The 23832-nt window shown below is 39.5% G+C and overlaps 1 protein-coding gene across 2 annotated transcripts; it reads right to left on the reverse strand.

Annotated features, from left to right (window-relative positions):
- Window positions 1-1329: 1329 nt before the first annotated feature.
- Window positions 1330-12562, reverse strand: TTC19 (tetratricopeptide repeat domain 19). 2 transcript variants are annotated; one of them, XM_053456830.1, is made up of 10 exons: window positions 12398-12562; window positions 11166-11260; window positions 8299-8409; window positions 7377-7415; window positions 4645-4701; window positions 4504-4565; window positions 4311-4399; window positions 4080-4231; window positions 2387-2549; window positions 1330-1761 (listed from the first exon to the last, which is right to left on the reverse strand). In XM_053456830.1, exons 1-10 carry the CDS (start codon window positions 12408-12410, stop codon window positions 1625-1627), a joined length of 918 nt encoding a protein of 305 aa, XP_053312805.1. In that variant the 5' UTR covers window positions 12411-12562; the 3' UTR covers window positions 1330-1624. The 2 variants fall into 2 exon arrangements, with proteins under 2 accessions (XP_053312805.1, XP_053312804.1); XM_053456829.1 differs by having other exon boundaries at window positions 4080-4234.
- Window positions 12563-23832: the final 11270 nt, after the last annotated feature.

Genomic DNA, 23832 nt, shown 5'->3' on the forward strand with positions numbered 1-23832 from the left:
TTGCAAAGGAGAGCAGAGGGTGATTCGATCAAGATGATTTGTTCCAGATCACCGATGGTAACTACTCTCAGCTAATCCTGCAGCACAGGAAGAAATCTAGAAGCTTTTGAAAAAAGTTCTTCTTTTGTAGGTGTACGGCGCACGTGTGCAGAGGTTTTTACAGTGTGCATCTTCTTTGTTGCTTTCATTTAAATGCTCTCTGTGAGTAGTGTAGAGAGATATCCAGTTTCTTCACTGGAGCCAGTCCCAAAGAGATGTCTGCACTGTCTAATATCCTTGCGCAAAGGCACCATTGGATTTTTCTGGTGCATCGGTCTTTGGGGGGTTCATCAACTCTTCTTATATATTTCCAGGGGAGATAATGCACTTAAAAAATCTCACGATTCGATTTGCAAAGATGAACCCATTCTACTGGCAATGTGGGTCTATGGGGATGGTGTCCCTATGTGCTTGATTTCATACACCCATTAGCCGTTGATATGGCTGAAACCCCTAAAGTAAATAATTAGGAGGGGTGTCCACATACATTTGGTCATATGATGTATATAGTAGTCACTGGGGAAAAAAAACTCATGTCAAACACACTGCACGAAAACAAAACAAAAACAGTACGAACTGCAACACAACAAATACACCTTGCAAGAAAACATAACCCAGGAAACTGACAAACACAAGAAAACACTGGAGCAAGATACCACTTACAACAGACACACTTCAGTGAAATACCTTTTTAATGTCATCACTATCTTATTGATGATGTAATTTGTGATGTCATGTCTATTGTCTATTGGAGGAGCACGCTTAATTTTTTAAAGTTTTGTCTATTTCAGTGAGAAATTATGTTTGGCATTAAATAAAGCGTTTTGTAATTAAAAATAAAATCTAAAGTAAGTGGTGTATTGATATTGGGTGCCCCCTCCATAGCTGTCATCCATATTGAGTGTTAATATATCATGTAATGTGCTGTACTCTATCTCTTAAAGGATTGCAGCCCTGGCTACTCCATAACCTAAATCATATGAGATAAAGGAGAGAGAGAGGGGAGATACATCTTAGCAGGAAATCTGTTGGGTACAGTACCTCTTACAGTGACAGGTATTAAGTATAGGTGCTTCAGCATTATTGGGTAATTACCACAATGCATTCATATGGTTTTGTAAGGAACATGTACATAATATTTGTCTGAAAAACTGCATGAAGAGAAACTTTATTACTTATTTCCATTTCACTTAAGTACCCATGAACCTATAAATAGTAGGATAAAATTATGGAAGTTCCACATTAATTAAATGAAAAATGGTATGGCTAAATGTATACAGAATATTTAAATCATTAAATACCAGTTTTAGGTTATTTCAGTATGCAAACAAAAATATAGAAAGCTAATATGAATTATGAAAAGTTAAGGTCATGGAACAGCATACTTTTTTTAAATTATAGAAATGTTCTGAGCACAAAGAAATGGTGCTTGTGCAAAACCTTTAACCACTGGTGGTGCTGTCTCCATCTGTCAAACTCATCAGATGACAAAAAAAGTACGCACATGGAGTAAAGCTCGGAAAAACTAGAAATAATTTTTGCAATGGAACATGTAGCTGTATTTAAATACAATCTTTGGATCATCTCAACTGCGTTTCTTCCTCCTGTCAAGTTCAAACAGTTCCTCTTGGATATATTTAATAGAAGCAAAGTCCTTTTTCTCCTCAGCAATCTTCAGAGCTTCCTTCAAATTCTTTTCTGCTGCAGCTAAGTGATCTGCTCCTGAGAACCAATTTATGCAAATGATACATAAACTTTAATTCATTAAAACTAGACAAGCATAGATAAAAAAAAGGTTTTGCTAAAACCACACAGGTCTTTTCTGCATGTGAAGAAGTGTTCACCAGAGTTAAGATACAGACTATTATAACGCAGAATTTTTAGTTTATAATAATACATAAGTTGAAAAAACGTACTAACCAACTTGCTTTTAACGAATAAGTGAATTTGTGAAGTTAGTGTTTTGACTGTTAGTAAACTACACACCTACGGTTTAGTAAACACCTAATTTGTTTTAATGTTTATATATTCAAAATCATTCAGAAGACGACTCGGATTTCAATGCCAGAAGGGTGGCCGTGAGAACATAGAAAAAAAAAACAGTATTACAAAGTGGTGATGATTATGTAGATTGTGGTGGCTGTTCAGTAAGCAGAATTCTCAGTGGAAGTGAAAGTAAGAAGCAAAAGTATTTAACAACAAAGGCAGTTGGCAGAATACATGCCCTTCACACTTTCACTTCTCATTTGGGTTGGGGAACTTAAGCTGCATTAAATGCATTTTAATTGAAATACTCAGATACCTTCGTTCCCCACTTGTTTGTTCAAGGGAAGTACAGAAACCTTACCTTTCTCCATAAGAATCATGGCCAGGTTACTGAGCACCACATGTTGATCAGGATGATCTGTTTTTTTTGCCAGCTCAAAAGCTTGGCTCACATAGTCACATGCCTCATTGTGGAAGCCCTGTGCAGCCAACACAGTTGCCAAATCATTCATCAAGGTCACAGTCTACAAAAAACACACAACAGAAAAATGGTCATGAAAACCAGAGGAAAAACACGGTTAATAGTTACAAAAAAATGTACAGTTTGTTCTATGTATTACCGTATTTGCTCGATTATAAGACGACCCTGATTATAAGACGACCCCCCAAAATCTGAATATTAACTTAGGAAAAAAAGAAAAAGCCTGAATATAAGACGACCCTAAAGGAAAAAAGTTTTACCAGTAAATGTTAATTCATGTAAACTATTTTTTTTAATAAAAGCTATGATTGAGAAAAATATTTTTTTTTTGTTTTTATTTCTTGTATTTTCCAACCTGTCCCCCAGTTACGCACATCTGCCCCCAGGCTTGCCACACCAATATGGCACTGTGGCCCATGATATGCCTTTTAACCCTCTATATGCCACTGTGCCCCATGGTATGCCTTTTGACCCCCTATGTGCCACTCTGCCTCCAGAAATGCCTTATACCCCTATATCCCATTCTGGCATTTAGGGGGTTAAAATGCATATTATGGGGCAGAGTGGCATATAGGGAGGTATAAGGCATTCCAGGAGGCAGAGTGGTATTAAGGGAGTTAAAAGGCATTATATAGAGCACTCTGCCTCCAGAAATGCCTTATACCCCTATATGCCACTCTGGCATTTAGGGGGTTAAAAGGCATATTATGGGGCAGAGTGGCATATAGGGAGGTATAAGGCATTTCAGGAGGCAGAGTGGCATTAAGGGAGTTAAAAGGCATTATATAGAGCACTCTGCCTCCAGAAATGCCTTATACCCCTATATGCCACTCTGGCATTTAGGGGGTTAAAAGGCATATTATGGGGCAGAGTGGCATATAGGGAGGTATAAGGCATTTCAGGAGGCAGAGTGCACTATTAAATGCCCCCTTAACGCCACTCTGCCTCCTGAAATGCCTTATACCTCCCTATATGCCACTCTGCCCCATAATATGCCTTTTAACCCCCTAAGTGCCAGAGTGGCATATAGGGGTGTAAGGCATTCCAGAAATGCCCTACACACACACACACACACACACTTACTTACTTACCGGTGCTTCCAATTCCCTGCTGTATTGCCGGGGGAGCGGGTTGACGTCTCATTCCGCGGCAGCCGGAAGGAGGTGGAGTTGGCAGCGGGGGTTTGTATGCGTCCGTCGCAAATACCTTCCCCGGCTGTCAGAGATCAGGAACTCTTGAACTCTGACAGTCGGGGAAGGTATTTGCGACGGACGCATACAAACCCCCGCTGCCAACTTCACCTCCGGAAGCACCGGTAAGTGTGTGTGTGTGTGTGTGGGGGGGGGCGACGACAGGAGGATCCAGGTCCCCTGCAGCGGTGCGGGGGATCTGGATCTTAGTCTCCTAATCAGACCTCTATTTGAGGTCTGATTAGAAGACGACCCCGATTATAAGACGAGGGGTATTTTTCAGAGCATTTGCTCTGAAAAAAACCTCGTCTTATAATCGAGCAAATACGGTATTTAACATATAGTGAAGGCTCTGCATTGCACTGGTTGCTTTCCTTGTTCACCTGTGGGTGCAGCTCCCCCTGCTCCTCCTTACAGATCTGCAGAGCTTTTTCATACATTCCTTGTGCTTCTGCAAATTGTGCAATGCTCATTAGGTAACGTCCATACGAATCCAGACAGAGACCCAGGAGTAGACGAGTGTTGGACTTTTCCTCTGCTGTTAGGGGAAACAGGACAAGTCTTACAAACTGATACATGTACATTGAACTGTATGTGATGGACAGAGGTCTGACCTGGTAGATCCAGCATTCCGTCCTCCCTCTCTATCTTCTCCTTAAGACTCAGGATACAGAATTGGTATCCGGCCACAGCCAGTTCATTTCTGAGACATGAAAAGGAAATCCAAGTTTGTTTTCACCATAAAAGGCTGGAATACAATTCTATTATGGCCTCTTAGTATATAGATGGCTGGCTACTATTACTTACTTGTTTTGCTCTGCATAGATACAGGCCAACTTCAGTGATATCTCAATGAAAGAGTTATCATCCTGGAAACAACACAAACGTATCAAAACATCTGAAGGATAATAATGATCTTGCTAGAAAGAGAAATTAAATTGGGCATACCTGTTTAACACCTCCATCAAGCATGTAGGTCATTGCTGCCTTGAAAAGCTTTTCTGACTTTAAGAAAAATGAAAAATATTTTTAATTTTATGAAGTCCATGATGTTTGAGTATGGTCTCTCGAAAGATATATACCGTATTTGCTCGATTATAAGACAAGGTTTTTTCAGAGCAAATAACCATAGTCTTATATTTGAGGTTGTCTTATAATCCGACCTCAAATAGAGGTCTGACTACAAGACTAAGATCCAGATCCCCCTTCTCTCTGGCAGCCAGTGGACGCCTGTGCGATGTGTGCAGACAACCTCCGCTGCTGCTGGCACTTCCTCTGGGGCTTCTATGGCGGAGCGATGGCATCACATGACCTTCTGGTACTCGGTCATAAAAGCCCCGGCGGAGGTGCATCGTGCGTACCTCCATCGGCTGCCCCCACTACACACCAAGGAATGTGAAGCACAGGGGACAAGTCTAGGGATGCACTGGTAAGTTGGTGGATGGTAAGAGTGGCAATATGGGGTGTATAAGGTCTTTCTGGAGGCAGAGTGGCATATAGGGAGTTAAAAGAAATATCAGGGAGGCAGAGTGGCATATGGGGGTAGAAGGGATTTCTGGAAGCAGAGTAGCATTTAGGGGTATATAAGGCATATCTGGGAGGCAGAGTGGCAAATAGGGGGTTAAAATTCATGTCAGGGAGGCAGAGTGGCATATAGGAGGTATAAGGCATATCTGAGGGTAGAGTGGCTTATTATGGAAGCAGATTGGCATATAGGGGGTATAAGGCATTTCTGGGGGGCAGAGTGGCATATAAGGCATATCTGGGGGCAGATGTGCATATATGGGGGCGGAGTGGCAAATAAAAAGAAATAAAAGCAAAAAAAAATTCTCAATCATAGTTATTAAGTATGACAAATAGTTTACATGTGAATTAATAATAATAATTTTGAAGGGCCATCTTATAATCAGGGTCGTCTTATAATTGAGCAAATACGGAAACCATATGAAACAAAGCCTAGTTCTTCAGTACCACATTGTATTAACTGTATAAAACACTGTATTTAAATGTGGTTTAGCGTGGCACACACAGGCTTGGTTGTGAGCTAATTTGATACTTTCTAAAAGGTATTTCTAGAGGATTCGTCTCCCCTCCTTTTCCTACATGAAGCAGGAAACAGATTTAGTGCCCACCAATACAATCAAAACACTATTACCTATACACTGTTCCTAATTATAGTATAAGTATAGAGAGCACACTTTTTTTATAGTAGTTTAGGTTGAGAAAAGACTTGTGTTCATCAAGCTCAACCCTTTTCCTATTCCTTGTTTACCGCTGTAGATCCAAAAGAAGGCAAAAAAAACTTATGTCATCAATTTCGATTTGTGCTTTCAATGGGGAAAAAATCCTTCTTTACTCCAAATGGCAATCAGATGTCTCCTTGGATCAACAAGCACTAAATAAAGATTAATTCCTATACTATCATACATTGCCCTCTAGGTTCTGCTTCATTAAAAAGTATCCAGGCCCCTGTGTCTAATCTATTTGTTAGCACCACCTTTTCAGGCAGTGAATTCCATACTTTTATTGTCCTTACGGCAAAAAAATTCCCTCTGCTGACCTCTTGTCGTTTGTAACGTTCTATTAATGAACAGCTCTTTAGAAAGCCCTTTGTATGGGCCTTGTACGTATTTATATAATACCACATCCCCTCTAAGACGCTTTTTTCCCCGTGTTTAAATTTAACTTTTTTTTAGCCTTTCTTGATAACTAAAACTTTCCATTCCCCTTATTAGTTTTGTAGCCCTCTTCTGAACTTTCTCTAGTTCCATAATGCCTTTTTAAAGAAAAGGCACCCAGAATTGAACTGCATATTCAAAGTAGGGTCTCACCATGGAACTGTAAAGAAGCAGAATAATATCTTCCTCCCGTGAGTCCCAGTGAATACTCCTTTTAATACATGCCAAATTAACAGGTCTTTACTAACAGGTGTATAAAATCAAACACATAGGCAGCCATCTCGACACTGGCAGTAGAATGGGTCGTACTGAAGAGCTCAGTGACATTAAATGTTACACTGTTATAGGATGCCACCTTTGCCACAAGTCAGTCGGTCCACTGCTCTATTATTGTGAAGTGGAAGAGTCTAGAAGTAACAGCTGTACAATGTATAGTGCCTACTATAATGTTTGGTAGAGAAGGGATAACAGGCTAGAAGTGTTTTCAGGGTTTGGGACTCTTAGTTATAGTGAACGGTAATATCTGTATGCTGCAACATCTAATCTGCAATGCACAAATATCTTAACATCTCCAAATTTTCTGGTACTGTATAAAACGATAAAACAATTCAAAAAATGCCAAAAAGCAATCCTGAGATCTGGAACTGAATAAATCAAACAGAAGTTGGACCAATATGTCTTCCTTTATTCACAGCTTAGCATCACACATCTAGTTAGGTTCAGAAAAGCCAAAACAAACTGCATCGAAGAATAAAAGTGATACGCAAAGTAAAACAACTACATAATTGTACATGTGATAAATCATCTTTTGCTCTTTGCACCTAAAATGCTGGGGTTTTTGGAAACCACTGAACCAATCTGGTTACTATTGTACACTAATACACTATTACTGTGTATTGATACCGTTGCTGAATTTAGCTGTAAAACCCATTATTTCATAGCATGATGTACATTTTAGGTATGTTTTAATTTTACCATAATTAATTTTATATTTGTACTCACATTGTCAAGCTGGCCCCTGAGAAAAGCCAAGTTGGCCATCTGGAAGTATAAAAATTAACACATTTTAATGCAGCAAGTTTGGATAACTTCTTAATCAGAATGGAGTATAAAGAATCTAAAATCTCCATATTACCAGGGAGAAACAGCACTGGGCTGCCACAATTTAAACATTTTCACCAAGGATATTCTGGATAAACCTGTTTGAGCCTCCTTTATCATGGTACCTATATTTGAGTCTGCTAACCAATTACATCCCAGAAAAGGCAGTTCAATGAAAATTTCAGTTTAGTTAGCATATGTAAATAAACCAGAAAAAAGAGAAATTCAATCTTTATAAATTTCATTATCGATTAGTTGAATCCGACCTCAAATAGAAGCCGGGGGGCATCTGCACAATGCGCGCAAACAACCTCGGCTACTGCCCTTCACTTCCGCTGGTGCTTCTATGACTGAGTGCCGGCGTGACATGACCTTCTGGTGCTCCACCATAGAAGCCCCAGTGGAAGTGAAGGGTACCAGAGGGATACAGGTTCCCATCAGAGCTGGGTGAATGCCTGCGTGATGCGCACAGACAACCTCCGCTACTGCCCTTCACTTCCGCTGGGGCTTCTATGATCACATGACCTTTCGGTCATGTGATCGGTTTTTTATTCTGATGTTTGTTTTAACACCCAGTTTGTTCCTTACATTATTTTAAATAAACGAAAAATTTGTATTTCTTTTAGTCCAATAAATCGAAAAAAAATAATCAGCCAACTAAACGATTATGAAAATAATAGTTGCAGCCCTAAATCTATTCTTCTATTAAAATACATAACTAATATCTTGTTCAAAACATCTTGCGGAATTAATACTGCTCATACATTCACACAAGTTTTAAGGGGCAAAAAATCCAGTTTCTACGTGAGCTGCACACAATTACCAGGTCATAAGTATAGATGATCCCTCTCTTGCTGTCTGACTCCTGGGCCAAATAAAGTGCCTGATGGAGGATCTCCTCTGCTTCATCCATCTCACTTTTCATAATGCTCAACTAAGGATAAGAAACATGAGATTTCAATTACCACGCAACACAAACATATATAGTTTAGTAACAGTTTCTTAAAGTCTATGTTATCAAAATATTACCACTGAATTATTCATTATTTACCTTTACAGATCCTCTTTTCAGTGTTAACCAGCGCATGTACATTTTACATTGGGGCTGTCAGATGTTCGACAATAACATAAGTGAACGAAGCATTGAAAAAACATCACTTATGTGATCCGTGACCTTCATATGTTGCATTCACTATGATATCTAATTTTGACATGGGCAGGAGTGTGGGACAACACAGCAGTTATTGAGGTTTACTCAAAATTACAAAAGTGACATTCTGTGCACCTGTAATTACTGTGGTGGCATTTCAATTTCAGTGGTTCTAGGATAAAGCCAAAATGAACATAAGTCTTTCTTCCATTTCATTCCATTACTGACCCCTGTATTAACATTCAGATTGGCACAGAATAGGACTGCGAACTTCTCCGAAAAGACGATGATGTCCATGGCAGGAGCTCTTCATTCTCAGGCTTAACAAGCACTGCTTTGGAATAAGCACGCTAGTGCTAAACGAGTCAAGCGTGAGGTGTGACCCTACAGAAGCCTTTTTTATTGTTGTCAAGGACGTGAATAAAGTTTTTCATTTTTGACTATCACGTTGATTGCTGCCTTCATTTCGGCTTCCTCCTGGATGTGCAACCGCTCATTTGTTCTTTTAACAAGCATGTTACCAATGACAACTTGTCTGAAGCTCACTTCATGCTCCACACTTATCAGGTACTTTCCTTATTAACTCCCTTCAGTCCCCAATGGATGTACATTTAATAAAGCCTCTTAGGACAGGGCTCGACAAATCCCAGGCGCCAGGTCGACAGAGAATTTTGTCCTGGCGACTAGGTGTTTGTCAGCCTGTTACAGCCACAAAAAATTGCCACGCGGGGGCGCTGCTGCTGCTGCTGTCTGCCCAGGAGTCTGGGCAGACAGCACAGCCACTCAGAGCCCGCCCCCGAGATCACTCCCACGGACAGATCCTGTAGGCTGAAAACGCGGTTGCAGGAAAGCCAGCAATCGCGTTTTCAGCTGCCACAGGCAGCTTCAGGGAAGCTGGTTGAGTGTTGATTGGGTCCCCACACAAGTGTGGGGACCTGACCCAACACCCCCCAGCTGCCTGATTGCTCCATGAGAGCGAAAGTGCAGCGTTAACCCCTTCAATGCCGCGATCGTGGCATTTTAGGGGTTAATTCCCATTTTGTAATGAGCCCCCACAAGCCCTGTGATGACTCCTGTAGGCACGGAAGCCTACATCAGTCATCAGAGAGACTCCCCCCTGCAGTGGCTGGTCTATAGACCAGCAATTGGGTCCCAGCTGCCAGAGGCAGCTTCAGGGACAGGGGGAGAGGGTTCTTCGGTCTCCACATGAGTGTGGAGACCAGCCCCAACCCTCCCCCGCTGCCCGATCGCTCCATGAGTGCGACAGTGCAGCGTTAACCCCTTCAATGCGTATTCGTGGCATTGCAGGGGTTAACATTTGTCCCCACAAGCTTGTGGGGACTAAATATCAGTCAATGCTGTGCTCCAATGGAACCTCAGCATTGAAAGAGTTTAAAGAGTTTCTTTCAACGGCGGTCTTTTGACAGCCTGGACTCCCCCGTCAGCAGTGCTGGGTTCCTAATGACTGTTTGTAATGGCTGCCTGTGGAGCAACAGTAAGCCGTTACATAAGGAATGCCCAATAATTGCTGATGTCATCAGAGGACAGGATATCCCCTGCAGGGTCTGTCTACTGGCTCATCACACATATTGCAATGTCTAATGCAAGTCCAAGGATAATTCCTTAGTGATTACAGTGTGATCAATTCAGGGGGATCGAAGGGAAGAAGGTGAGGGAAGTGGGGGGAAATGTAAAAAAAAAAAATATATTTGAAAAATAAATTACAAAAATTAAATAAAAAAAACAAACAATAAAGTGAGCTAAGCGATGTCCCTGTGACATGTCAGAGAGGTCCCTAGAGTGATCTCTATCCATATTGCACTGATGGCAGTGCAAAAAAATAACAATTATAAAAATAAAAACTCTTACATCCCATTGCCTTAGTTCTACATGTAAACTACCCCCAAACCCTTTAAGCCATAACTACTAAAAATACTACCCTATAGGTTATGGAGGGTATGTTTGTAATCAGAGGATGTTAATGAAAATAAATTCGGTTCCACATCTAAAATGTAGAAGAAAGCCTAAGAAAATTGCCTTTTTATATGGTTTCAAACAAAAGCCCTATGTGTTCTCAAAAAAAAAGATGTGTAATTTGTGTGTGTACATCAAACAGGGAAGAATCTTAATGAAACCCACATATTGTAAATATGTTGATACGACATCCCTGGTTCACGCTGTAAACATTTGTTCTCATAGAAATCTATGAGATCGATTTCAGTTGTCCCTCTGCTTGCGAGGAGGGACCAACAAGATCCGGCCCTCCCTTGGTTTTACCAGGGAGGGAAGGGGCTACAACATATCTCCCCGTGAACACCTCACTCACAAATTATTTTATATATATATTATTTTATATATATATATAGATAGATCTATCTATATATATATATATATATGCACACACACACAGATATAACCATCAGAATCACTAAAGCAGCAAGGCACACATTGGAATTTGGACACATTTAATAACATTACATAAAATCACCGTTTGCCATTACCTGCCTTTTTTTTCTTCTTTACATTTCTTTGTACAGTACCTTGGCTTTCTTTAAAAGATATATTATTCTTTCTTCTGATTCGGTAATCTCTTCCTCTTCTTTATTGCCAAGAAGTTTAGAAAACAGGGAAAATACTAGAAGAAGAGAAATACAAGAATAGAAAAATGTAAAGGTCTAACTACAAGCAAGTGAACATCATTCTATCACTAAGATATGATTATTTGGTGCTAACCAAATGGTGGGTGAGCCAATAGGTGCATTAGAGTCACTAGAGACATCAAGTTCTCAAAGGAGCCCATCCTGATTCTTGAGAGGACCTAAACCCTAATTAATAGAAGGGGTTCCAGCCAACTCTGGTATGGCCCATGTGCCTTCTCTCAACACAATCCACAGCCGAGTCAGAAAATTCTTCCTTGTTGCAAATATCAAAACTGTGATTCGTAGGACTGTATTATTTTTGAATGCTTTTGTACTTGCAATAAAAGCACAAGCAACACTGCAGCTCAATCATTAATAGGGGTTATTTTGCCATCAATAAGCTTTACAACGGGTAAAGAGCAACCAAACCCCGGATATATTTTTTGCTGGTTTGACACAGGATTAGGCAATGTTTAAAATAGTTTACATAAATGACTTCCCTCAATTAGCTCCCAATGCCTTTCACAACCACAAAAAGCTGCCACTGAAACCAGTTTCAACCAGTGGTGTCGGCAGAGGGCAGAAGGTAAGCTCTACTTGTATTTCTCACTAGATGCAGAAAAAAAAAAAAAAAAAACTTTACTCACTTTGATGTTTTGTATTGTTTATTTAAATCAGGGGTTCTCAAACTGCGGCCCTCCAGCTGCTGCAGGACTACATCTCCCATAATGCCCCTTCAACTAAGGGGCTGGCTGAGGAGTATGGGAGATGTAGTCCTGCAGCAGCTGGAGGGACGCAGTTTGAGAACCTCTGATTTAAATCAATGGAAATTCACATTTTAACATTAACACCTACGAATCTACCAGCAGTTTGAATTACGTAACTCTTCCTCAGCCACACAATTTAAACAAAATTACCATTAGCTTTTTTTTGGGGGGGGGGTGTTAACTCAACATTTACATATTTTTACTATGAAGTGTAAAATTTGTGTTTGCTTCATTTCAATAAACTGTAACAATTACTCGATTATGAAGTGAATATCACAGGCAAAGAGTCGGGAATACAAAGAACAAGCCAGTAGCATGGCTTACCGCAACAGACTGCCCCCAAACCTCAGCAAGGGACCGGCTCACCTGTGGCAGCCATGAGAAAGGACCCTTTCCTGCTGTCCCTGGACTTGCCATGTTTGCTCCATGTATCTACACACAACAATGACGTATGTCTGCAGCAGGATGCAATATTCCTGCTACGGACTGCCCGCTGTGGAACTACGAGACCACCCGAGATTGCCTCCACCCGCCAAGATCTTAGTCCTATAAGGGAGCGACATAACAAACGCACGGTGCCCTGTAACATGCTGCTTTCAGGCGACAACGTCCTCTTTTCCCTGCCATGTGACCAAGACAGTTGTCATGTGACATAACGGAGCCAATGGAGTCTTCGGATACGCAGGATGCTGTCTTGTATAATCGTCTAATACTCGGTTTTTGATGTTTCGGACGGCAGATCAAATCGTACTGCCGGCTTGGGAGCATGCATTTTGGCTTCAGTTGTCAGAGGAGAGCCGAGTACCGCCTGGCCTACGGATCCTAAAAAGACGTTCGTTCCGGCCGGGCATGCCCGGGAGATGTGATGTCAGTGCGTTCCTCGAACCCGTATTTGGCACTTTCTTAGGACAGTAATTGTTGCTTGCACACTTCTTCCACCGCTTCCCATTGGTCCATTTTTGCCCCCTCCCTTAATGTCCCTCTTTTCTGGGAGCTCAGGATGCTTTCTGGGTATCAGTGTTCTGCAGTCCTCACAGTCACATTAATTTGTATAGACACAGAAAACATCTACTTGTTCATTCAAAAGCACCAATAAAAATATTATTCTTAAAAAGAACTTTGGTACATAATTATAGATAGGTGGAAAGAAACATGAAAAATCCTGGTAAAGCCCTACCCTTCTAATCACAGGTAACCCTCGTAGGCCGTATGAAAACTGCTGCTACTCAGGATGTAAAGATATTAATTCACCTATATTAAAACAGTGTGTTTGTGATATACAGAGGAGAAAAAACTTAAAGTAAGTTGCTCAGATGTAAATAAAACTTCTATAAATTCTACATTTTAGTTTGTAACTAGAATGCTAATGCCATATAAAAATGTTGAAAGTTATGAGGGCAACAAAGAAGCCTCTATGTCCAGACCCAAGCTGTGAGGAACATGAGAATTTTATTTTCATAAAAACAATGACAAATGAGTGAAACTGTTAAAAGTACAAGGACATCAGCGATTGTCTTGTGAGATTGTATCAGTAACCGCGTCCTGCTCGTTTCTTGTTTTAAAACATTAAGCAAAGGCCAGTTTGAACTGACATTTTGCGCAGACTCGACATATCTTATATATTTATAAAGCACTAGAGTTCATTTTAGAAAACTTTAAATCGTGTAAGAGGTGGGGATAATAATAATAATAATAATGTAATGTTATATACGTGGCCGGGATAGCCTGTGCACCCTGGTGCTCTATCAAATGGGGCATTGGGAGGGACTTTTGCATTCAGGATTAGGTATATGAGCTGGCTGTGACCGGAAATGTGTGTTGTTGCTTCGTATGACACTGTTTCTTTCAAGAAAGTAAAGTATACTTCTTACTTTGTCTGCTTTGTGTCCGTACTTTAATTCATAAAATCAACCTTTACAGATCCTCTTGTGCGACATGCAGCTGATTCAACAAGACATCAGCCCAATGGACAGAGAGGTTTAGAATAAACTAAACATGGGAAGAGAGAATGATTAATGCAGCCATCTATTTCCTTGGGCGCTGCACTAAACCTGACCCAGGGCAGCACCCACTTGTTTGCCCATAGAATTGCAATAGGAAATCAAAGGAAGCACATGAACAATCCAGTAAGGCATAGATTATCTGAGCAAAATGTAATGGTTCTGAGAGTTTTAAGTAGGATGGCAAGACACAACAGTGGGTTTCCCAGGCCCTTTGGATGACCGTGTTCAGATTAGACTCAGCATCTTTTTCATGTGCACATACGGCTTTGACCGCTTGCATGCATAGTAGATACTAGTTGAAATATAAGTGAAGTAGCGCTAGATGTAATGGACAAACGTAACTTGTGACTGATTGTGTGACACCACATTGTACAGCACTGTGGAATATAAGGACACTAAAAACCAATACATAATTCTCGGTATGGACATAGCAGTGAGGTCATTGAAGGGTTGAACTTTGATATAATTTTACTCACCTTTACATTACGTGTTGTAATGTTGCATTGTTCAGACCCATCCACGTTATGCCCTGGTCTCTCCCTCAATGCTCATTAACCCACAAAACTAGCACTGAGCATGCGGAATTGACTGAATTCCTAACTCTTGGAAAACTGGTTGGGACATGAGACTGTTGAGACTGTACAAATCAAATTGGGACAACTGTCATATATGAACCTACCACTATTAGTAAACATCTAATTCATTAGAATTCTACAACATTATTTTTCCGAACAGTTTGGTTTGTTTTGAGGTATATATGGTCACTATTATTATGAGGCAACACAATTATAATGGAGAATTCATTTTATACAAAGCTGATTCTTGGATATGAAGGGCAGATTCTCCTTTCAATCCATGCCCATGCAACCCCTTGTTTGTCTCTCCGTGTACCAGTTCAAAATTATTTAAAAAGGCCCTTCCGACCTGGACCACACTGATCCAAGTTGGATGTGCTCTTTCTAAACTATTTTGATTCGGCACAGGGAGACAGGTGTGTATTGGGATCATGTTACATCACGTGACCCTGTGGTGAAACCAAGGCTGCTCGCAAAGTGTGTGAGCAGCCGGAGAGGAAGCTGCAGGAGCAGTGAGAGGTAAGCGGGGGCGGGGTCTATGTATATGTGTTTGTATATATGTATGTATGTGAGCAATGGAAGTGTACTTGTGTGCGTGTGTATTGTGTGTGAGCATGCATGTGTAGGTGTGTGTGAGCATGTATGTGTAAGTGGGGTGGGATCGAGTGTGCCCCTGCATTTACTGTTTCTTAGTTGAATTCAAATATCATCCACCTTCCACTTCTCCACAACCCTTATCCTGACATTCCTTCCGCTCTACCCTTTTCAGTGCTTGGGAATTTGAGTTAGTCTTATATTAGATGTTTTATTTTTTGGTATTTTGCTTACAATGCATAGATGTGCAAGATGTGGCTTGAACTACACGAGATCCACCTTTCCTGCTACCCTGAAGTAGTCTGTTAGTGTGAAACCACAGAGTGCAGTCTTTTGTTTATTTATCAGAAATGACCCATAAGGCACAGTGAATTCAAAACTTTGTATCGTTAGGCTTGCGTAAAGGGGCACACATGAGTGGGTTTTCATTTATTCAGCCAACAAGTGGGGACCAGAAGAATGATTCAGTCAGCAGCAGCATTCTGTTGGTGGTAGAGGCAATAAGACCTTCTTGAAACCTGTTAATGTGTGTGGTGCATGAGTCTTCCGTTTCGTGTTTTTAATGCATTTGTTTGGTCTTTTCATTACAGGATCCACCCAATTCCCGTACAATCCCTTGACTATGGGAATGATGAGCAGCACACCACCATCTTCTATGTCATGCGCACCACCTTCTATGACACAAAGTTCTGCCCACCAGCAGAGCCGCATGTGGGAACGCGAGCCAGCACCTCTCCTCTCCTCTCAGTATGAAACCCTCTCAGACAGTGATGACTGAACGAGTTTGGACCTTGCAGAGGATATATGATGGTGCATATGTAAGGGTTTCAGCAGTATGCTCTTACCCTGAGAGACTTTTCATGAAGCAGCCCAGGATGAGAGAGAGACAAGACACCCTCCAACACCTGGATTTAAGTGTGCTGTGAACATTTTAAAGGAATCCTGACCTGTTCTCAGCAGAATGTAATTAATAAAGAACTTATGTTATACATTAAATATGTAAAGAAATTTTAAAGAGATACATGGACTGTCTGACAAATTCCCAATTTACAGCTATTTGTAAAGAAAACCCATAATATCTTTAAAATCATTCTTTTTGTAAATATTTGCAGTGTTTTTTCCCTTTTTTGCTGTAGTACCTGGTGTATGTATGTTTCAAAACAATGCCTTGGCACACGAGGAACAGTTTTGTATTTTATTTTTCTTGTTTTAAACAATCTTTTTTTCCAAGTGTTTAAATGAACCCAAGCTTGCTTCCTTTACCATTTGAGGGACAGAGGGGGGTTGAAATAGTTACCTCTCTGACTTAACCCTTCTGATACCAGAGGAGTGATTTATACTGTGCAAAGCAATGTGTTACTCCTCCCTCTGGCAGCGGAGGGGATAATGGCAGAAATCCGCTCCTGTTTTAACCGCACCTTATGGCAACTGGTCTTGTTAAGATTTAAGACCACCCAGCCATCATTTGTTTTACTTTTCACTGGACTCTTTCTTAAATATCTGTATTTTTATGTTGGTTTTAAATTTATTTGGTGAAAAGCATAGAACACACCTACCAATTTAACACCCATACCTTCTTGAGACATTGCCTCTGTTCCTAACAGGTTTATAATATTCCTTTTATCAGATCTACCATATGAACGAAGCTTCTCTGCACTAGCAATGTCCATTGCACACTCGTGTCTGTGAATTTTAGGTTCTGGGTGTTATTGGGTTTTGTTTCCCTCCTCTGCAGGAATATATTCCTCAGGGAAATGAATAGATATATGTGTATAGGCAGGATTGTCACCAATTAAACACTGGCAGGTTGGTTCCTTAGATGCTTTTTTTTTTTCCCTCACAGCTTCATTAAATTCTATACATGAATTGTAATAAAATTGGTTTCCTGCAGAACACGATTTTAATTGTTTATTTTTTTGTGTAAAAGAACGTTTAGAAAATCAAAACATAAAATTGTTGTAAAAAAATTTTTTTATTGGTGATGCAACATTATGGTTTACTTACTATTTCTATGTAAAAAAAAAAAAAAAACTAAAAGGAGAACCCCAACCTCTATAGACATATAGAGTTTTTTTTTTTTTTTTTTTTTATTCTAATATGTCTGGGTGCTGCTAAATTTCCAGTAAAGTCCTGCCCATCTCTCTGGTGTCAAGTGCAATTTTACACAATCTTTAAAGTAAGGGTTAATACTGTAGTTCCTGCCTTTTGAAAAGTATGGCATTCATGAAAGTCTCTTGCAATTTCATTTACTTTAAGTTTTATACATTTTTGAAAACTTATCAGGACATGCCAATTTAATGGCATGTAAGAAATTTAGGGGTGTCAGTTTGAACCAATCAGAAGTGGGCTGATGATAATCAAATCACTCCTTGCAAATAGGAGTGATCTGATCTTTATGGCAGCCCCTGGATGACCCTGCCCTAGAAAAAAGAGAGAGGGGTCATCTAATGTAAAAGAAAAACACAAATTATTATTATTAAAAAAAAATGAATACATAATTATTACAGTGTTTCACTTTACAGTGACATTTTAGGGCACTGATTATTGATCGGTCTGTCAGTGGCCTAAACTTGTCACTTTGATCCATCTCACTTCAATAGCCAAGGATCTAATCTGATCATCATTCCTACAAATGCATATGGAGTATTCCTGTACTCGGGTGATGTTTCTGAATACAAATCAAAGTTGTTTCAGTAATTTCCAGGGAAGGAAATTTTCCCAACTGTTTAGAGATTTTTCATTCTAAGTGATGGTGTGTATATGTGTATATATATATATATATATATATATATATATAATTATTATTTCAAGAGTCCTACTTGTGCTGAAAAAAAAAATGCTAGAAGTATATAAATTAAAATGTAAGTTCCAATTTAGATTTTTACAGCAATTTTAACATGAAGTCTGTTAATGGTTCATACTGTATACAGCACAGAAGTAAATCCACTAATACGATATATCCAATGTATCAATTTGAATGAGCGAGCAGGAAGTCCGGGGCACCCGGTTTGGCCGTGACCAGTAGCAGACGCAGCTCGCCAATGGCGTGGACTTGGTATGGATAGTGCCAATAGCATAGATCCTGTACTGGCACAGCATCCTGTTATCACCACCACGGTAAGATGGCGACAGATTTTGTTATGGTGTAATAGTAATAAAAAATGATACCGTAGCATCTGTTCAACACAAGCCCTTTACAGACTACCCTGCTGAACAGACCACTTGGCCATCAATGAGGCTCTCAAACAGGTAATCTATGAACATAAGGTAGGCAATAAGCTGAGGGGCTGCCTGTCAGTTACAGCTCATCCCTCCTGCTGCATTACAGTTCTAACCGTGTTTGAATGTGCGAGTGAAACTTCAGTTACACACAGAAACTGACTCGGGTAATGGAGGGAAACCGCTGCTAATCAGTAACTGATAACAACCCCTGTATAATTATACAAAATCTGATCCCTGCCTGCACAGAGATCAGCGAACGGATCAGAAAGATATATCACCACATATATCACCCAAATAAAAAGGTATAAAATAAGCAACCTGTATAAATAACAAAATAGATTAAAAAAATCTAGGCATATGGGAGTAAGAATGACATTACAGAGACATATTAAAAACATAAAAATTGCTTTTGTCCTGTAGTGTAAAAAAAAGTTCAGATTATTTTAGTCAGTTGGAGCAAAACCAGTTTATTAGATATAAGGGTAACTTAGATCATAAATCATAAGTGTTTCTTTTAAAGATACAGAAATAAACAATTTATGACATAAAACAAAATATGGGACTATCCCTTTAAAATCATCTAGGACATCTAGGCATCAGTAGTGATATCATGAAGAGAAAATACTGTGACATCACAATGACAAGCACCGATAACTGCAGCAACATTTCATCATCTACAGACACATCTGAGGCTGTGACGGTGCTTCACCTGCATGAAGGGTTTCTCTGCAGACATGGAGCTTTAATACAGATCCAGCCTTACAATCTCCCAAGAGGCAGGACAATCCTTCAAGGCATGGACACAGAGGTTTCACGAGCCCAGAGGTAGCCTTAATTTTGGGTATATTTATAGCATTACTAACATAATGATTTTAATGGCAGATTAACTCGTAAAGGGATTAAGGAAAAAGGAAATGGAAAGTAGGGGTATGAATGGGATATGCAAACATTCACATCTATGCGGAACAGAACCTTTAAAGTACTTGGCTGCACGGGACAGTAAACATTCCCTTTATCTGTAGAATCACAATAAAATCAACCAATTCTGGTACACAAAATATTACAAAATTGCTTTTTATTTGTAACTTTTTTTTAAAGAGTGACATTTTTATAATAGAGCGTCAGTCTATTACCTGCTTATTTTGTTTCCAGTCTGAAGTCCGGCAACCTCTGCAGGTCCACTTTCTCTTACTCTCGAGACATAAATACCCTGAAACCAAAATTTAAGGTTGTGTTAAGATGCATGTACAGAACCAATAATACAGTTCAGCCGTGACCTGTTAGGGTGTAATAGTAATAAAAAAAATAATACCGTAGCATCTGTGCAACACAAGCCCTTTACAGACTTGCCGGCTGAACAGACCACTTGGCCATCAAGGAGGCTCTCAAACAGGTAATCTATTAACGTAAGGTAGGCAATAAGCTGAGGGGCTGCCTGTCAGTTACAGCTCATCCCTCCTGCTGCATTACAGTTCTAACCGTGTTTGAATGTGCGAGTGAAACTTCAGTTACACACAGAAACTGACTCGGGTAATGGAGGGAAACCGCTGCTAATCAGTGATTGATAACAACCCCTGTATAATTATACAAAATCTGATCCCTGCTAGCACACAGAGATCAGCGAATGGATCAGAATGATAAGGGGGGAGATGGGGTGGTCTTTTTGCATATTGCTGATATATAGCTCTATCAGCTAAACAGTCCACATATATCACCCAAATAAAATAGGTATAAAATAAGTAACCGGTATAAATAACAAACAAAATAGATTAAAAAAATCTAGGCATACAGGAGTAAGAATGACATTACAGAGACATATAAAAAACATAAATATTCCTTTTGTCCTCTAGTGTAAAAAAAAGTCCAGGTTTTTTTAGTCATTTGAAACAAAAACAGTATATATATATAGATATAAGGGTAACTAAAATCATAAATCATAAGTGTTTCTTTTAAAGATACAGAAATAAACAGTTTATGACATTTCACTTAGCATCAGTAGTGACATCATAAAGAGAACATACTGTGGCATCACAATGACAAGCACCGATAACTGCAGCAACATTTCATCCTCTACAGACACATCTGAGGCTGTGACGGTGCTTCACCTGCATGAAGGGTTTGTCTGCAGACATGGAGCGTGAATACAGAACTAGCCTTACAATCTCCCAAGAGGCAGGACAATCCTTCAAGGCATGGACACAGAGGTTTCGTGAGCCCAGAGGTAGCCTTTATTTTGGGTATATTTATAGCATTAATAACATAATGATCTTAATGGCAGATTAACTCGTAAAGGGATTAAGGAAAAAGGAAATGGAAAGAAGGGTAGAAATGGGATATGCAAACATCCACATCTATGTGGAACAGCACCTTTAAAGTACTTGGCTGCACGGGACAGTAAAAATTCCCTTTAACTGTAGAATGACAATAAAATCAACCAATTCTGGTACACGTAAATATTACAAAATTGCTTTTTATTTGTAACTTTTTTCCTATTCTTCACTGCTGTTATCATTTAGAAGACTCCCAACTAGTGCTCTTCCTGCCAGTATGAGGGATATTCCTGCTTCCATGCAGGTGACCCAAGTAAGTAAATCTTTAAATAATAACAAGCTAAGGTTTTCACGAGGACCGGAATTAGAGCCATTTGGTCACTACATGGAGGCAGCATGATGGGCTATTTAAGGGTTAATATTTTAGTCTCAAGATAGAAAGTTCATATAGAAAGTTCCCAAGTACGATAACATGTTTATAGGGTGTCAACTAAACACAATCCTGTACACATAACAAGTTTTAGCTGCACACAGTCACAGTTCATATTGCTATACTGGCCTAAATATGAACCTGGTTTTCAATTCATACAGTATTTTTTTTGTATATTTAAACATTATGGACAGGAGTATATAAATGAAAATGTAAGTTCACACCTTTGTTTTGCACGTCAATTTTAACATGAAGTATGTTAATAGTTCATACTGTATGAAGCAATAAATATACAAGCACAGAAAATCAAAAAAAGTTTTAATCAAAATCAAGTTATTTTTTAACAAAATGACACTGTGATTCGGAATGTCACATGATATTCAAAATTATTTATGGCACTAATACGATATATACATATACTTATATAAATATATAATGTTACACTCAGTGTGATATATTATACACACTGGCTCTACAATAGAGTACACGTACGCAAGTACAAATACTACTAGTACCCGCTGCACCTCACCTCACGAGTCCCATCTCTCCGTGCAAGCTGCGGCGTCAGAGCCATTATGGGGTCATATAATGCACATTATGTGACGCTGCTGGACACTTTAGTAACCGGACGCCTGGGCGCAGTTCATCTGTGATGCCTGTTCCAGCGCACCCCTCCGGACAAACAGAGGGGCTCTTGAGTGAGTGAGCAGGAAGTCCTGCTGTTTGAATGTGTCAGCAAAACTTCAGTTACACACAGAAACTGACTTGGGTAATGGAGGGAAACCGCTGCTAATCAGTGACCGATAACAATTCCTGTATAATTATACAAAATCTCGTATAAGTAACCGGTATAAATAACAGACAAAATAGATTAAAAAAATCTAGGCATATGTGAGTAAGAATGATATTACAGAGACATATTAAAAACATAAACATTCCTTTTGTCCTCTAGTGTTTTTTTTAGTCAATTGAAACAAAAACAGTTTATATATATAGATAAAAGGGTAACTTAAATCATAAGTGTTTCTTTTAAAGATACAGAAATAAACAACTTATGACATAACACAAAATATGGGACTATCCCTTTAAAATCATCTAGGACACTTAGCATCAGTAGTGATTCCATAAAGAGAAAATACTGTGACATCACAATGACAAGCACCGATAACTGCTGCAACATTTCATCCTCTACAGACACATCTGAGGCTGTGACGGTGCTTCACCTGCATGAAGGGTTTGTCTGCAGACATGGAGCGTGAATACAGAACCAGCCTTACAATCTCCCAAGAGGCAGGACAATCCTTCAAGGCAAATGTTTTGTGAGTCCAGATTTAGTCTTTATTTTGGTTATAGTTATAGCATTGTTAACGTTATCCAAAACACCAATGAGTTGGTGTATAATTATTTTTCTGGCAGATTAGCTCTAATTGTTAAAGGGAGGAAGGAAAAAAGAAATGGAAAGGAGGGGTGGAAATGTGATATGAGAGAATGGGAAATGTGGGGATGGGAGAGGGAATGGCATAATGGGGACAATGAGGGTGGTGATAAGTGGGAAAATGTGAAACATATGGGAAAGGACTGGGAAAAGGGATAATTTGGGGAAAAGGGAAGAGAAATGGGAATGAAGGTGATCGATAACAAACACAGGGCAGGGGAAAAGGAATGGAATATTGAGGAATATTGGAGGGGAAATAGGATATCAGGAATAAATGGGAGTTTGAGGGAAATGGGAAATATGTGGGTGGGTAAGTAAATGAAAAAGGGGAGATAAAAGAGCAGAAAAGGGAAATATAGGGGATAAGATATGAGGATTATACATGGAATGTCATATGGGGGAAATGTGATATGGGAAACAAATGGAAGAAGGAAATTAGGAGGAATTGAAGAGAAAAATGGGGGATGGAAGAAAACTGGGCAATGGAAGAAAAGGGCAAAGGGTGTCAATTGAAGAATAGTGAAACGGGGACTAGAAGAAGTGGAGGGAATGCAAAAGGAGATAAATAGAAGAAAAGGAAGACAAGAGAAATATGATGGCAGAAGAGGCAAATGGGATCAAATAAGAGGGAATGGGAGAATGCATGAAGAGAGAAATAGGGGTTGAACAAGAGGCAAAAGGAAGAAGAGAGAAATGGAGGAAAAGAGGAAAAACAAATGGAGTGGAATGGAATAAGAGATTATTGGGGAGATGGAAGAGAGAAAAATGGGGAGTAAAAGAAGATGGAAATTGGGGAAAATGGAAGTAGAGGGATGAAGGGTGCATAACTGGGGGGGTCATGTTGGCAAATAAAAGGAAAGAAAAACAAAAATGTAGATATAAAGATATAAAGAATAAGAAGGCTAACGCACATCTATGCTACATACAGATTAGGCCATACCTACGATGCCAAAACTAAAGCAGTTCTGGAGCAAGGTGCAAATGTTATCACACAAAACCAACAAAATTATTTTGCAGATTCACCTTTTCTGCGTTTTCTTCATTTATGAAAAAGGTCCATTGCTGTCAAAAAACTAACTTTGATAACGCTACTTAAAAGGGAATGTATCCCCCCAGCAATTAAAAAATGGGAGAGAGATTTAGATATTATAATTAAACCGGAAGAATGGAATAAATCATTATATGTATCGTATAAAAATATACACTGTTTGAACCTTAACGAGATGCAATATAAATTGATGAACCGGTGGTATTTAGTGCCTACAACACTGG

Source organism: Spea bombifrons, chromosome 2 (assembly GCF_027358695.1).
Source record: "Spea bombifrons isolate aSpeBom1 chromosome 2, aSpeBom1.2.pri, whole genome shotgun sequence".
NCBI lineage: Eukaryota > Metazoa > Chordata > Amphibia > Anura > Pelobatidae > Spea > Spea bombifrons.

Excerpts from the sequence above, each read along its gene's own strand:
- TTC19 (XM_053456829.1), bottom strand. Across the intron at positions 4,235-4,310 it reads CGGAATGCTGGATCTACCAG|CAGAGGAAAAGTCCAACACT; the intron begins GTCAGACCTCTG and ends TTCCCCTAACAG. Across the intron at positions 1,762-2,386 it reads CATGATTCTTATGGAGAAAG|GAGCAGATCACTTAGCTGCA; the intron begins GTAAGGTTTCTG and ends ATTGGTTCTCAG.